Source organism: Delphinus delphis, chromosome 8 (genome assembly GCF_949987515.2).
Source record: "Delphinus delphis chromosome 8, mDelDel1.2, whole genome shotgun sequence".
Lineage (NCBI taxonomy): Eukaryota > Metazoa > Chordata > Mammalia > Artiodactyla > Delphinidae > Delphinus > Delphinus delphis.
In genome coordinates, this window is record NC_082690.1 from 64,087,121 (window position 1) to 64,101,593 (window position 14,473).

The 14,473-nt window shown below is 47.0% G+C and overlaps 1 protein-coding gene across 2 annotated transcripts in view; it reads right to left on the reverse strand.

Annotated features, from left to right (window-relative positions):
• Window positions 1–5,223: 5,223 nt before the first annotated feature.
• TRIM66 (tripartite motif containing 66) overlaps window positions 5,224–14,473 on the reverse strand; it is a 60,643-nt gene continuing 51,393 nt past the window's right edge. Inside the window, exons 15-22 of one of the 2 annotated variants that reach the window (XR_011246572.1) lie at window positions 13,903–14,077; window positions 13,299–13,588; window positions 12,757–12,883; window positions 12,399–12,473; window positions 11,852–12,004; window positions 11,220–11,438; window positions 8,684–10,482; window positions 5,224–8,017 (exon numbers count right to left, since the gene is read on the reverse strand). Coding sequence is in view for 1 of the 2 variants with exons in the window: in XM_069540943.1 (XP_069397044.1) it covers window positions 10,423–10,482; window positions 11,220–11,438; window positions 11,852–12,004; window positions 12,399–12,473; window positions 12,757–12,883; window positions 13,299–13,588; window positions 13,903–14,077 (1,099 nt within the window). In the remaining variant the exon portion in view is untranslated. Of the gene's footprint in view, window positions 10,483–11,219; window positions 11,439–11,851; window positions 12,005–12,398; window positions 12,474–12,756; window positions 12,884–13,298; window positions 13,589–13,902; window positions 14,078–14,473 lie in introns of both variants that reach the window. The other variant, XM_069540943.1, reaches the window with a different exon arrangement.

Consider the following 14,473-nt stretch of genomic DNA (forward strand, 5'->3'; position numbering starts at 1 on the left):
CAACATGGATAAACCTTGAAAACATTATGCTAAGTGAAAGAAGCCAGATGCAAAAAGCCATATCTTGTATGATTCCATTTATATGAAATGTCCCAAATAGGCAAGTCTGTATAGAGAAAAAGTAAATTAGTGGTTGCCAGGGACTGGGAAGAGGGAATGGGGAAAGACTGTTAACAGGTAGAGAATTTCTTTTGGAGGTGATAAAAATATTCTAAAATTAGACAGTGGTGATGGTTGAACAACCCTGTGAATATACTAAAAACCATTGAATTTTACACTTTTAAAAAGTGAATATTAGGTATATGAATTATGTCTCAACTTAAAGAGTAAAGTAAAAAAAACTAAATAATACTTTATATTTCATGGATTCTAAAACCCACACTGTTTTCACTTTTTAAACTTCTTTGAAATTGGGTTGCATAATTGATTACATATTACTATTGCTGTCAGCCAGGTAGCAGTCCTGACGTGTAAAAGTCTTCCTGAAGGACCAAGAGAGTGCCAGCATCTTGGTGTCTTAGTTTTCACAAAATACAGGTGATATTCACTCACCTAATGTCATCAACTCTGTTCCAGGCACTGTTCCAAATGCTTTCTGTATTTTAACTTATTCAACCCTCACAACAGCTCCATGAGATAAGTACTGTTATTATCCTTATTTTACAGACAAAGAAGCAAAAGTACAGTGTGCTGGAGTGATTTGTCCAAGATCACACAGCTGGTTCGTGTGAGTCCCATTCAGGCTGTTCTGGTCCAGAGTCTGTGCTCCTAACCATTAGGCTTCACTGCCTCACTTACCTGTGAGTGCAAGACAGCCATTACTGTCAACGGTCTTCAAGGATTCCTACCAAAGTTGGCCAAAAGAGTAACGAAAGCTAATACTGAGTCTTGCAGTGGTTCAGTGATTAAAAACACCATTCATTTGGAAGTTTGACTGGTTCATTCAAACATCTTTTGGCTATGTCTAAGGGAGTTCACAGCCTGGAACTTCATTTACAGAGCTCAGATAAGAGGGAGTAACCGCTTCCTGCTTGACTTACAAGGTGAGTAAAGGGAGCTGGAGCTTTAGTCCAGACCCTCCTCATTTTTCCCAGCTGACTGCAGAGACTGACCTCCTTCTCCTATGAGCCTGACTGGGTAAGGGACAGGGCAGACCAGGTCCCAGCACGGGGATGGAGGGATGAAGTCTCTAACTCATGTGCGAAGGATGTGGAGCCAGAGGAAACACCACCAGAAGCCATCTCAGGAAGAAGTGCAGGATCAAACCTGAGGCAAATATTCCACCTCCCTATTACCTGACATCCAACCTTGCTGATTTAATGCAAAGTCAATCGTTGGAAGATTGGAAGGACTCCTGAGGATTCAAGGGTGTATAGCATTCCAGGCTCAGGAGAGAAAATGGATTGTATCACTTCCAAGAAACTATAGGCAGAAAGAAAGGATAGCTAAGCCCTCCCTGTCCCCATTCTGCCAAGGCTCTTGCCACACCCACCCCAGCTGAGCCCCTTGGATACCAGATGCCTCTTTAAGATGACTGGGGAAACCTAGCCGAAGCCAGATTGCTTCCAACAAGCTGACCCCACAGACACACTCAGTTCCTGGAGGCCAGAGTGAGGATGGAGACTAAACTCAACGCCCTTCACTGCCACTCCACATCCCCTTACAGAGGCTAGCAGTAGCATTTTCCAGCCATGAAGTAATTTCACCTCCTCCAGCTTAGGCCTCGGCCTCAGAGTCCGGAAGCCAAACACAATCCTTTCAGTAGAGAAAAGACGGAAGCAAAGAGGACAACAGAAGACACACCCAAATAAGGCAGGGTACCAGCTCTGAACTGTTGCATAATGGAAAGAGGAATGGGTGGGCAGAGGAGGTGCCTGGAATCACCATCCTTTAATTCATTGTTTTCTCTTCTTAAATTTTCATTTGGTAAAAATTTCAAACTTACAGAAAAGTTGTGAAAATAAAAATAGAAAGAATACCCATATACCCTCTAAACCCAGATTCACCTATTAATATTTTACCCCATTTGCTTTATTTGTATCCTGTATATATTTTTTCTATTTTTTCTAATTAGATATTTTTCTAATTAAATATATAAATATGTTGAAAAAATACAATGTAGATAAATTATATTAAAATATATATTTACATATTTAAATTATAAAAAAAAATATTTTTTGCACCATTTGAATGTAAGTTACATACACTATGGCCTTTTACTCCTAAATACTCCAGTGCATACTCCCTAAAAAAAGGGTAATTTATTATATAACCACAGCACAGTTATCAACTGTAGTATATTTAGCATTGATAAAATACTGTAATCTACTGTCCATATTCCAATTTTGTCAGTGGACCCAATGATGTCCTTTAAGCACTTCCCCCCTTCCACTACAGGACCCAGTTTAGTCCTGGATATTGCATTTAGTTGTCATGTGTCTTTAGCCTTTTTTAATGTGGAACATTTTCATAGCTTTTCTTTGTCTTAGTGACATAGACATTTTTTTAAAATCCAGCCCCCTATCCCCTGACTTTAACATAACGTTCCTCATTTGGGGTTTGTCTGATGTTTCTCCATAATTAGGTTCAGAGTATGAATTCTAGGCTGCGATATTGGATGGGTGATGTTGTGTCCTTCTCAGGGTATCACTTCCGGATGCACGTGTCCACATGTGCCTCACTGGTGACGTTATTTTGATCACACAGTCAAGGAGTTGTCTTATTTCTCCTCTGTTTAATTACTGTGCATTTTTTTCTCCCTCACAACTAATGAGCCATCGGTAGAAAGGCAATTTAAGGCTGTGCAAGTATCCCGCTCCTCATCAAAATGTCTCCCTAGCACACTTTCCTGACTTTGCCAGAGAGCTAAATGAGCATCGCTGGCGCCACCTATGGGGCTTCTGGCACACTGCAACAAAGGGAATGGGCTGTGGATCCTCCCTCACTCCTGCCACTTGTCTGGTGCCCAGGAGCTTTTTTGGCCTTAGACATTTTGAAAGAAGAGCTTTTTGAGACTTGAGTCACAAGGCTTGAGTTCTAGCTCTGACATCGCCACCAACTCATGAGGAAACTGGGACAAGTCCTTCCCCTTCTCAAGACTTCAGTGTTCCCAGTAAAATGGGAAGTTGGATGACAAAGACCTGATTTCATTCATTCATTCAACAAATATTTGTTGAGCAACTACAGGCACTGTTCTAGGATCTGGGCAAGATTTCTGCTTTCAGGGAGCTTACACCATATGAGGGGTGACCTAGACAATGTAAGAAAACAAATTAAGGAAATGGATAAATACACATAGTAGTAAGTGCTATGCTGACAATAAAACAAGATTGTGAGAGCGAGTGCCTGGGGTCCACTTTAGATTGGGTAGTTAGGAAAAACTCTCGGAAGAGGGGTTTTGGCTAAGACATAAAAGATGATATTTGAAATATACCATGATAAAAGTTTAAAAATACATATAAAAGTATTTGTATAAGTATAAAAGCAGTACAGCATTTTAACACCAAAGTTTGGGAAAAAGACAGAAAAATTATGCATAATGCTACCACCCTAATATATTTTAGGATAATAACATTTTATATATTTGTATCTTTTTTCTTTTATTTTACATATAATTCTGTTTTGCTTTTTTCAATTTAGCATCATCTCCTAATTATTTTCCATGTTGTTATTCTAGATGCAAACATTGCATGCCTCATATTCCATTTGTTAAAATTATTTGCTCTTTTTCCCTCCCAAGAACAGTTCAATAAACATCCATGTCCCCTTCATCTAGATTTACCAATTGTTAACTTTTTGCCACATCTGTTTCACTTCTCTCTAATAATGTAATATGTAGTTTTTCTACCCCTGAGAGTTAGTTGCAGACATCATGATCCTTTGCCCCTGAACACTTTAGCACGTACCACCTAAAAACAAGGCCTTTTTCCTCTGTAACCACAGCTCAAAGTATCGCTCTCACGAAGCTTAATATTAATACAAATTATCAGCCCATATTAAAATCTCCCCACTTGTCCCAATAATGTCTTTTCAAATGAGCTCGATAATTATTTTAACTGATATCTCTGCTTTCTGAAATACTTGAGAGGTTTCTCAAGCCAGAAGAAGTTTAGAACTTCTTTCTCCCTTTATGTATCTTCTGACTCTGTTGGATTCCTAATTCAAACAAAGGCTTTGAGAGTCTTTGTCTCGGCTCAAGTATGCCTATAGACTCTTTAAATATCATTTTTAATTATATCATATTAATTATTTAACCATCTTCTATAGGCTTTTCATTGTTTCTAATATTCTACCATTACAAATCTTGATCACACCTAAAAAGTAACATAAAAATTAAAGATAAAAAGTAATAATAATACTAAAAATAATAAATCCTAATATCATCAAATATCCTGAGTTTTCATCTTTTCCCAATCATCTCATAATATTCTTTAAACCAGGATGCAAATAAGTTCCATACTTTGCAATTGTTTTATATGCTTTTTTAAGTCTCTTTAGTCTGTAGGTTTCCTCCCCATCTCTTTTTTTTTTTTCCTTGGAATACATTTGTTGAAGAAACCAGGTCATTTGTTCTGTCATTGCTCACAGACTGGATTTTACTGATTGTATCCTTGTGATGTCATTTTAAATGTTCCCCTGTTCTTTGCTTTTCCTCTCAATTGGGAACTACATCTGTAAATTGGTAGTTAAATCTAGAGACTTGATTAGATTCAGATTCTATTTGTTTGGAAACACTTCATAGATGATGTTGTGTATCAGGAGACATGTAATGTCTGGATGTCTCTGTGATATGGGTAACCTTGGATGGTCACTGCCTAGATCCATTCATTCACTGGGGGTTGGAAAATGGTGATATTCCAGTTTACCAACCCTTCCATTATTAGCTTGAAAACTTCTGAAAGAGATACTTCCCCTTGCAAACAAAGAAGAACAAAGAGCATTGCTCACCACCCAGTTGGACAAGGATTAAGCTATCAGCCACAGCATTCTTAAGATGCTTTTCCCCCTACCTCTCCTTCAGACTTGCTGCCTGTATTTTAAAGAACAGGATGTGTTCATGCAATAAGAAGCAGAGAGCTGAGTTCTTCCCTAGAGAGAAAGCTCCCCAATCTACTCTTCCCCACCCTGTGTCTTAACGATGTTGGAGTCTGGGGGTGAGAAGACCATGAAGCATGTTCAACCATCTCCACTCAAAAAACACTCCAGGACACAATTACTGGTAAAGAAAAGTGCTATCTTTTAATTTGTTCTAGAATGTGTAGGTCCTATTAAGATCAGTGACACTTCCCCTTATCATGTTCCTCCCTCATGCCCCCAACCACTTTCGATCCAATGGCCACTTCTAGAAAAGGCCTAGGAGGAACTCACCCTACATAGCCAACGAAGGGGTGCAGTTTGAGGAATGGGTATATGGCTCCAGAAGCAGCACCAGCTACTAAAGACTTTCCTCAAAGTAGCTCATTTTGGCCTGTGAGTCCCTTTGCCCTGCCTTGGTCAAGACTCCCTAGCTGTGAACTGCTCCAGTGTTCCCTTGTTCCCTGTGTGGCCTGAGCTTTAGAATTAGAATCACCATTACCATCTTTAGAGCTGTAGAGCCTCTGAGAGAGCACTGTTTTCACCATCCTTCCTCCCCACAACTTTATAGATGGGGAAACTGTACCCAAGGTCACACGGTCCACAACTGTCAGAGCCAAAATTTTGATGTTCAGCATCTCAAATCAGATATCTTTCTACCATACCCTCCTGCCTCCAAGAAAACAACCGGCATCTGCTTCTAGCTCCAGGAACAACTGGAGCAAGCAGGTGGTGGTGACCAGAACAGACGGGAAAGACCCGGCTAAAGGGGCCAGGCTGACCCCAGCTGAACCCCAAGCAAGTGATGAATCACAGCACTGCCCAGTTTCCCTCCGTCAGAATGTTATCAGTGGCAGACACCCACTCCTGCCAGGATTCTCCTCCTGGCTAGCAGAACTGAACCATGCATGGAAACATGCTTACCGAGATTCCAAGACCTTAGCGACCAAGGCAGGCTCTAACTGGCATGAGGATCCTGGTGATGAGCTGCCCACCAGCTGGGTAATCCAGCTTACCAAATTCCTTCTTGGTAAGATCCAATCCACATTCTTGGGCTGATTTATATAGGGCCTCTTAGCAAACATGGCTAAAATCTGTCTCTGTGCTGCACTGGGAGAGACGGACAGAAAGAATCACAGATGGTGTCCTCCCAGCAGAGCTCATACACATGCTTGGCATGAGGAGAACTGAGTCCAGGAGAAGAAATGAACTCAAAGAGAACAGGCAGACACAGAGGGCAGGGAGCAGGGGCAGCTGTGCTCCCTCCTGCCTATCCTACTCCTGAAGAGGAGAGACCACAGAAAGCTGCAGATGTGTCCCCCTGTCAGTATTTCAAGGAAGGCTCAGCCTGTGTGGCTGAAAGGTAAGAGGAATCCAGAGAATTGTGGAGTCATGAAAGCCAGGTGAAGAGGGTTTTTCAAACAGCAAGTGGCAGACGATGTGAAATGCTGTAGAGAGTTCAAGACAGTTGAGGACAGAAAGGTATTCATTTGATTTGGCAACTGGGTGGTCACTGGTGACTTTTATGAAAATCTATAGAGGATTGGAAAGTGATGAAGAAGAAATCAATGAACAGATTTTTTTTTTAAAGAAACTTGGCTATTGAGGAAAAAACTGTAAGTGCAACAGACTCTAAGAAATTCTGTTTTAATCTTGGGGAGAACTTTGTTTGTTTGTAAGCTACGTGGAGGTAACCAATGGAGAGGGAGTTTGAAGACCCTGGAAAATGGGAGCTGTGGGATATGCAATGGAGCAAAGTCTCGGAAGACATAGAGCAGGATTCAAGAATAGAGCACCAAACAGGAGCAACTGGAAAGGCGCTGAGGAGGCATACAGACACAGAGGGATGGGAGGGGGAGAGGAGCATACGGACAGCCAAGTTTTTGCTTTAGGGCCTCTCTTCTGTGAAGCGGGCAATGAGGCCAGTCATTTGCTGACAGCAAAGATGAAGGGCATGGATAGAAAGCAGAGTAGTAACAAGTCAGAGACACACCAATCAATACTGAGAGCCCAACTGAGACTGTCAACTCTGAATTTTTCATGCTTAGGAGCCCAGAAAAAGGGAGCAAAAAATAGGTTGATGCAGAAAATGGAGAATGGTTGATAGTTTCAGCAAGAGTTGGAGGAGATGAGGAAGTTCAGGATGCTGACAAAACCATCAGTGTGTCCTGGGCCATGGGTTTAGGCTCAGGAGAGGAAGAAGTCCAGGAGAAAGCTGAAAGACTGGGAGAACAGAAAGCTAAGGTCTTGGAACTGGGCTAAAGGAGCAAGCAATTTATTTAATAGCAGTGGAGGAGTGGGAGAAGAGGAAGCATAGGGGATGGTAATCCAAAAAGAGCAAAGTCTCAGTTCAGGAGTTCAGAAGAGAAGACTATAGGTGACACCATGGAGTGAGACAGAAAGCAGAGCAGAGCCCAGGAACAAACAAGGAGAGGTGTAGGTCTTAGAGGCAAGGCAAAGACCTGTTGCCAGAAATGGGTACAGAGAGCCAGAGTCCGCCAGGGTTGATGGTAGGGTCTTCTGTGGAGCAGAGCCTACAGAGGATCTGGTGGCTGCTGTTAGGGAGGGGGTACCTGCAAAGACAGGCAGGGTGTGTAGTTGGCAATTGCTGGAAGTTAGGCAAGGCCAACCTACCCGTTTTCTAGAAGAGTGCACTAAAATCTCCTTTGCATCAACTGAAGCCACTCCATTCTTCTGTTTCTCAGTGTACCCAAGAAACCCAATTCCTCTTCTAGGACTGCATTCTGTACCATAAGAATCCAGAATTCATTGTATTTCCATTTCATGACTTTGTCAATGACCAAAGGACTTAACTGACTCCACAATGGGGCCATTATGGGAATAAGTCAAAAACGGGATTAGCTCAAATGTTAGCAAAGAGCCAGTGAAGTCAGTCACTCAGCTAGTAGCCTTTTGTTCAACTTCTGAAACATCATGTTGTTTTCTGCATGCAAAAACAAAACAAAACCAGCAGTTAAAACACTGGTGCTAAGTACACAGGAAAAGCCAGGGAGAGGGCACTGTTGTGGGGTAACCAACGTAGGGATGGATGGTGGGCCGGGGCTTCACACCCTTGGAGGAAAGGACACCCTACCTCCCACCCCTCCCCCACTGCTCAGGTGCCTAAAGGGAGCTTCTCAGCATGCAGGGTCTCTGCAGTGGGAAGGGAATATGTGACTCTCTACCACATTACTAAGGTCCCCTGGCCCAGCAGGCTACACTCAAGCTGGGAACTTCACTGATAGAAGTGAAGCCAAGCACTTAACTAGGTATTTTCCTTCATATTTGTGGTTTCTAGCTGGTCTTGGGGAAAGATGTCAGTTGGGTTTGAGCCTGTCATAGCCCTCACCCAGCTGCCCAACACAAAACACTGGTGAAGCTCATTCAAAGAAGGTGTGAAGGTGGGCCACACAAAGGAAAGATGACCAAGAGGAGGAATTAATGAGGTAATTACAGAGAGAACCTTGCCAAGCCAACTAAACAGAGAAAAAGATTTTAAAATTGAAAAGGAAGTGGTCAGAGCCCAAACCGTAAAGTCATGTGAGCTCCAAAGAGTAGAGGGTTACATGCAAAGATCGCCTGGCTACTGGATTATTCAAGACCTAGTTACCTCAAACTAGAAAACAGGATTATGGAAGTTCATCTGCTTACGAGAGCTTGGCATGTGCTGGTGAAAGAATGGCAAGTCAGTGGGCACAGTCTGCTTTGAAGTGAAGATGCTCTCTCAGCCTGGGTGGAAAAGAAACGAGCAGTTCCATCCACTCACAAGGAGAGAAGAAATGTTTTCTCTGATCAAAATTATCCCATTAACAAGGGCGCTACAAATAAACTGCATCTCTTAGCAAAAGTAAAGCCATGACCTATGGCTCCCTTGAAATTAGCTAAGCCATGACAGGACCAGGGAGAGCCGTCCCCAGGCCAAGCCAACATCAGCAATAGGTTCCCTCTCAACCAAGCCCTTGCTCGTGAAGTGGCCTGACCCCCAGCACCTGCCTATGCCTTTTCCTCCCAAACACCTTGCACAGACCACACCAATCCATCCGAGATGCAGCCTGGAGCTCCGCTCCCATGCCTGTGACCTCCAGAACACTTCTCTCTGCATTCTAGGAGAAATAAAGGCCTGAAGTTGCTTCAGGGTCACCAAAGGACACCAAAGAGCCTTCTCGCCTCTCAGTTTTCCCCTTTTCCACGCCAGATAGAACTTCCACGAATGCTTAGGTCTGGCTCCTGCTGGTCCCTCTGGCCTTCTCCAACCTCCAGCAAAAAAAGGGCTGCCAGCAGAGTCTTGGTTTTTTTTTGGGCAGTGGACAGCCTGAGGGCAGGCGAGTCAGAGGACTCACTTCTGATCTTTGGCTCTGTGAAGTGGAGAAGCTGAGAATTAGGATCTCTACGCAGGAGGAGAGACCCAGCAGAGAGAGCTGGTTGTGGGTCATTCTCCTTGGCCTGGAACCTCTGTATGTGAAGCAGACAGCAGCTTCCTCATAGTTTTCCCAAGCAGAACTCAGGGTCTGGACCTCTGAATGGACATAATGAAGGGGTGGCCGCCAACAATCACTTCTAAGAAGCAGGTTCTGACACCAAAGCAGTGGCACAGATGGCAGGCTCTGAAGTCAACATCTTCTTAAGCCTGCCAGTGAAATCGGAGCCTAAAGATGTAAGTGGTCTCTGCACAGCCACCCAGCCCCATCAAGAATGCCACACCATCCAGAGCTTCACAGCGGCCACCTAAGTCAGCATCAGGAAAGGGGGCATGAAAAACAAATACCCTGAAAACCGTTAGAACCCGAATAGGCACCAGTTGAGACCTATGGCCTCTAGAAGCCTCATTGCCCTGTGCAGGGCAGGTGCCTCTGTCCGAGCAGGCCAAACAAAGGCAAACAGTGACAGTCTTTGGCTGTGCTGGGCCAGGGATCACAGGCCTGCCATATGTCAGAACCTCTCTCCCTTCTTTTACCCTCTTCTGGGCCCAGGAGGAGTTCAGATATATACATTGCTCCTGAGCCCTGCACACTGAAAGGTGAGAAATGTCGGCCTTCCTCAGCAGAAAGAATTCACCAAGGAAGTTTGGTCCTTCCGAGCCTAACTGGGCTTGGTCTTGTCAAGTGGACGCTACACGACTGATCGTTCTGGTAATAGGGAACACCCCCCTCTTTGCTGTTTACTCTCTGTAGTGGATGCACTACGGCTCCCAAATAAACGCTGTAAGATGCAAACGGCAAAGAAGGGCACTACAAGCTCAACAAGACTTGTCTCACATCCACAATCCAAAGAGAATGAGCTGAAAGGTGGGGAGGAGTGGTCAACAGGATGGGGCGCCAGCTGCCGGAGTACTTGGTCTCCTTCCAGCCCTCACACCTGGGAGATGCTGTTGGCCAGGCGGAACGACACTCTTTTTGCTCTTTCATTCTCCTGAAAGAAGAAAAAAATATTTGGCATCAGAATGGCCCAGTGTAGGGTTTATCAATGTGAAAAGACCAACTGTCCAGACGGGGATTCCCCAGAGCCAAAGTGTTTTATTCCACCCCAGGAATGCAACAGCAAAACTCACTGAAGCCACTAAACACTGTGTGCCAAGTGCTGCAAACCACCGGGGATGGCTAGTCAGATCCTGGCGCACAGTGGGAAGGCAATACGTTTCAGCAGAATTAAATAGCACTGAATCGACGTTTCAGGCCTGCACAGGTGAGACCAGACAAAAGGTCAGATTAGATGTCTTTCCTGCAAGCAAAACCTCTCCTTCCTTCTCTACACCAAGGGGCTGAAAAGACTCTCCCTTTCTCCCAAACCCAAGTTGAGATCAGGCACTGAGACCAGGTCCTTCTCTTCTTATGGGCATCACAGTGTGGGGTAATCACTGCACTGAGCTGGTCCTGCTGCACTGGTCCTGCTGCTAATTTTCTGGGTGACCCTGGGCAGGTACCCCCATGTCTCAGGGTTCTGAGCCTCAGTGATCCTTGGAGCTGATGAGCCCTGCACTGCCTTGCCTTTGTCTGAGGCTAAGGGGTTGGAAGTGAGGGCTCATTGTCACCACTCTCTTGTGCCACCCGAGCAGCTTCACTTCAGGTTACTCTGTACATGCTGCGTGGGTGCCCCCTGCCAGCCCAATCACCCACCCACCTGCCTGCCAGCTGGTAGCACCTCCTTACCATATGTCGCCGCCGCCTCTTGGGCTGGATGCCCTCCTGCATGCAGTGGGGCCATGGAAAGCCCTGGGGAGTGGAATACCCACTCTCACTAGACACCTCTTCAGAGTCTGAGTCCTCCTGCCTTGGCTGAGCAAACCGTTTCTCCGGGTAGATCTCCTTCAACCAGCCCTCAAAGAACACTTCCAGGCAGCGGCCTGCCTCTGCAACCTCTGAGTCGGGCTGAAGGGGGAGGAGAGCAGTGATGGTCTGGCCCCCTTCCACCAGCCCATCTCTTCCAGGCCCCTCAAGAGCTATACAGAGAGCGCAAAGCCTGGCTGGGTCTCTGGGATGTCTGGAACTTTACATTTTCTCCTCAGGGCCCAGGATAACCAGTTTAGTATCAGCTCTTAAAGCAGACGTGACCCTGACAGTTACCCACAGATGGCCAGTCACTAGCAGCCCCCATATTCCTCCTGAGTCCACGCTGAGGCCCCGATGTGGGAAAGAGCTTATAAACATTCACTGCAGTAGGCCCCAGGAGGTCTGCTCCCAGCTCCTCCTGGCAGCCCAGGCCCGAACCAGACACTTCTGTCCAGCCATGACAGTCTTGGGGTCACTGGAAATAGGGGAGAGGGAAAACAGGGAAGACATACATAATTGAACTTAGCACAGTTCCAGAACATGAGGCGGACGTCTGATACCACCTCCTCCGGGGTGGTGTAGTGGGCTGGGTCCTTCTTTTGCAGCTTCCTCCGGATGATCGACAGGTCCATGGGTCTCTTGATAATCTGGTAGTAATGCCGGGCCTTGCGGGAGGAGAGAAGGGGAAGCAAATAGGAAGAGAGAAGTAGAGGAAAAAGCGAAGGATAAGAAGGAAGGAGAGATAGAGAATGAGTTGGAATGGAAATAATAGAACACAAGACAAAGGCAGCAAGAAGAAACGTGTGGAGGGAAAAGACAAAGAGAGAGGGAAAAGGAGGAGTGGTTTACATGTCAAGTCAGGTCTGACGCAGCAGCAGCTGTTGGTTGGGGGGCTGTAGTGGCCATGGCCCCTGGGTCCCCTACGCCATGCACAAATTACTCCTGCTTCCAGTGGCCACGCTCTGAGCCCACCCTGGGCACCGCCATGATCTGCTCCAGGCCCAGGGCGCTCTGAGCAGCAAGTCCAGTAGCCGGCAGAAGCAGCGAGGCTTTCCTTACCAGCGGGCTGACAGGCTCGTGGAAGGGCAGGCTGAGGCTGTTGCAGCACAAGGACAGTACCAGCTTCTCACACTTCTGCAGAAAGCAGAGTTGGCAACCGTGTTACTTTGTTCTGGCCCCACCTCAGTAAGGACTAACGATAGCGACCCTGATGGCTCTGTCCCACAGGGTACGAGTCGCTATACTAAGGCACAGTTCAGCCTCCCAGGCCAGAGGAAAACAGCTGGCAGAAGAAAAATCGTAGTGAGCCCCCATAGGCACAGCCCAAAAGACAGGTATCCAGAGAGGCCTCTCGCCTCCCCAGAAAAGACTCAGCTCCCATGGGCACAGGCAGGCTGCCCCAGAGACCCCTCCCTACCTTCTGGTCATACGCGCTCAGGCCAGGAGGGGCCCGCACTCCAGGCTGGTTATAGCGGGCGTTCTCGCAGTCGTACTCCATCTCAGGCTGGCTCAGGCTGCGGCACAAGGTACACACCCAATCTCCCCTGAAGAGGCAAGTGAGGCCAAGTTAGCCCTCAGCACATCGCCCAGAGCCCCCTCCCTTGTCCCACTATCCCAAGACAAGCTTGGGGGGTGGTGACATGAGAAACTGAGTCCCTAGCCCTGCCCTGTAGAGAACGGCTTCCTAGCCACAAGCTTGAAAGAAATTTAGTAACTCAGGATTTAGTGAATCCAGAAAACTAGGAGTTACAAGAGGCTGGGAGAGGGGTAGAGGGACAAATCTGGACAGGAGGAAGCTGGGAACAGAGGAGGAAGGGAAGCATCCACCTGTCTGTGTGCAGAAGACACACAGCTATAGCGCCACGAAGTCACAGACCCGTAATTCATGCAGGCCCAGAGAAGGGAGGAAGCCCACCTGAGGGAGCTCTGTGGGCCTGGCCTGCAGTTGGCATGACTCACCCTGGGAAGCTGAGCAAGGCTGGCAAGTGGCAGGAAAGGTGGTACACTTTGGGGCAGCGGTCACAGCACAGCAACTCTCCCCCGTTGAGGCACACAGCACAGAAATCCTCATTCTCTATTGGTACTGGGGGTCCCTTCTTGGCTCCAGGGGGTCGAGGAATGAGCCTGTGTTCTTCAGGAGATGCACTCTCCACTTCTGGTGGCCGCTGCCCAGCCAGAGATGTGACAGTGACCTTTCTACCCCCCAGGTTTGGGGCCTGGATGGCATCAGACAGGTGGTCCTGGCTGACCTTGGGGAAGAAGTGAGTCTGAGCAGTCAGGGCACAGCACCAAGTTGTGGAGGGAGGGAGAGGAAAGATGACAAGCCCTGGGTACCGACTTATTCCAGGACCCCAAGACAGCCAAGCCCCTGGAACACCAGGACAGCTCACTCCTAGTGCGCAGCTCACAGACCACTTGTAGCAGGGTACAAGGTCTGGCCAAGCTACAGCCCCATTCAGAGACTCAGAACAATGCCAGAGCCAGAATTCTCCCAGTAGCAGAGAGGAAAGAGAGGCTCCTAGGCTGGGCCAAGGTTCAAGGAGAAGGCAGAGAAAAGTGGTACCTTAATGGACATGCTGGAGGACTCAGTACCACATTCAATGATCAGCAGGAAGCTCCCATCCTGCTCATTCTTCTGTGGCTTCAGCTTGAACACAGGCATCTCTCCTGAGGAGGCAGCACAGATCTTGAGCCGCTCCAGTCGCACATAGGGAATCTTGGGCTCACTATTGAAGGGTCTAGGGCAAGAACGACATCCCTGGGTCTCGGTGGGAGCCTCCTCTGGCCCCAACCTCTAAGTCAGGCTCATCCATGATCCTACAACTGAATTGCTGCTCAAGATCTCCTCAGTCCAACCCTCTACAGGCCCCTATTCCACCCTGCTACCAGCTCTGCCTGGCCGGGTCCTGCCAACCTCTGGGAGCCCTTTGATCAAAGAAGGGGGGTCCCCGAAGAGGGAGGACTGCACACAGACTGCGTGCCTCACGCCGCAGGAGCCAGGACATCCTCCCACAACCATCCCAGACGCCCAACCACACACCCGACCCCAGGGTCTGGGGGTTGAAGAAGACAGCTGCAGGCAAACGTCTGCTTCTAGTTAAGTCATCAAGGATGCTCACTTCCTGTGCCAACCT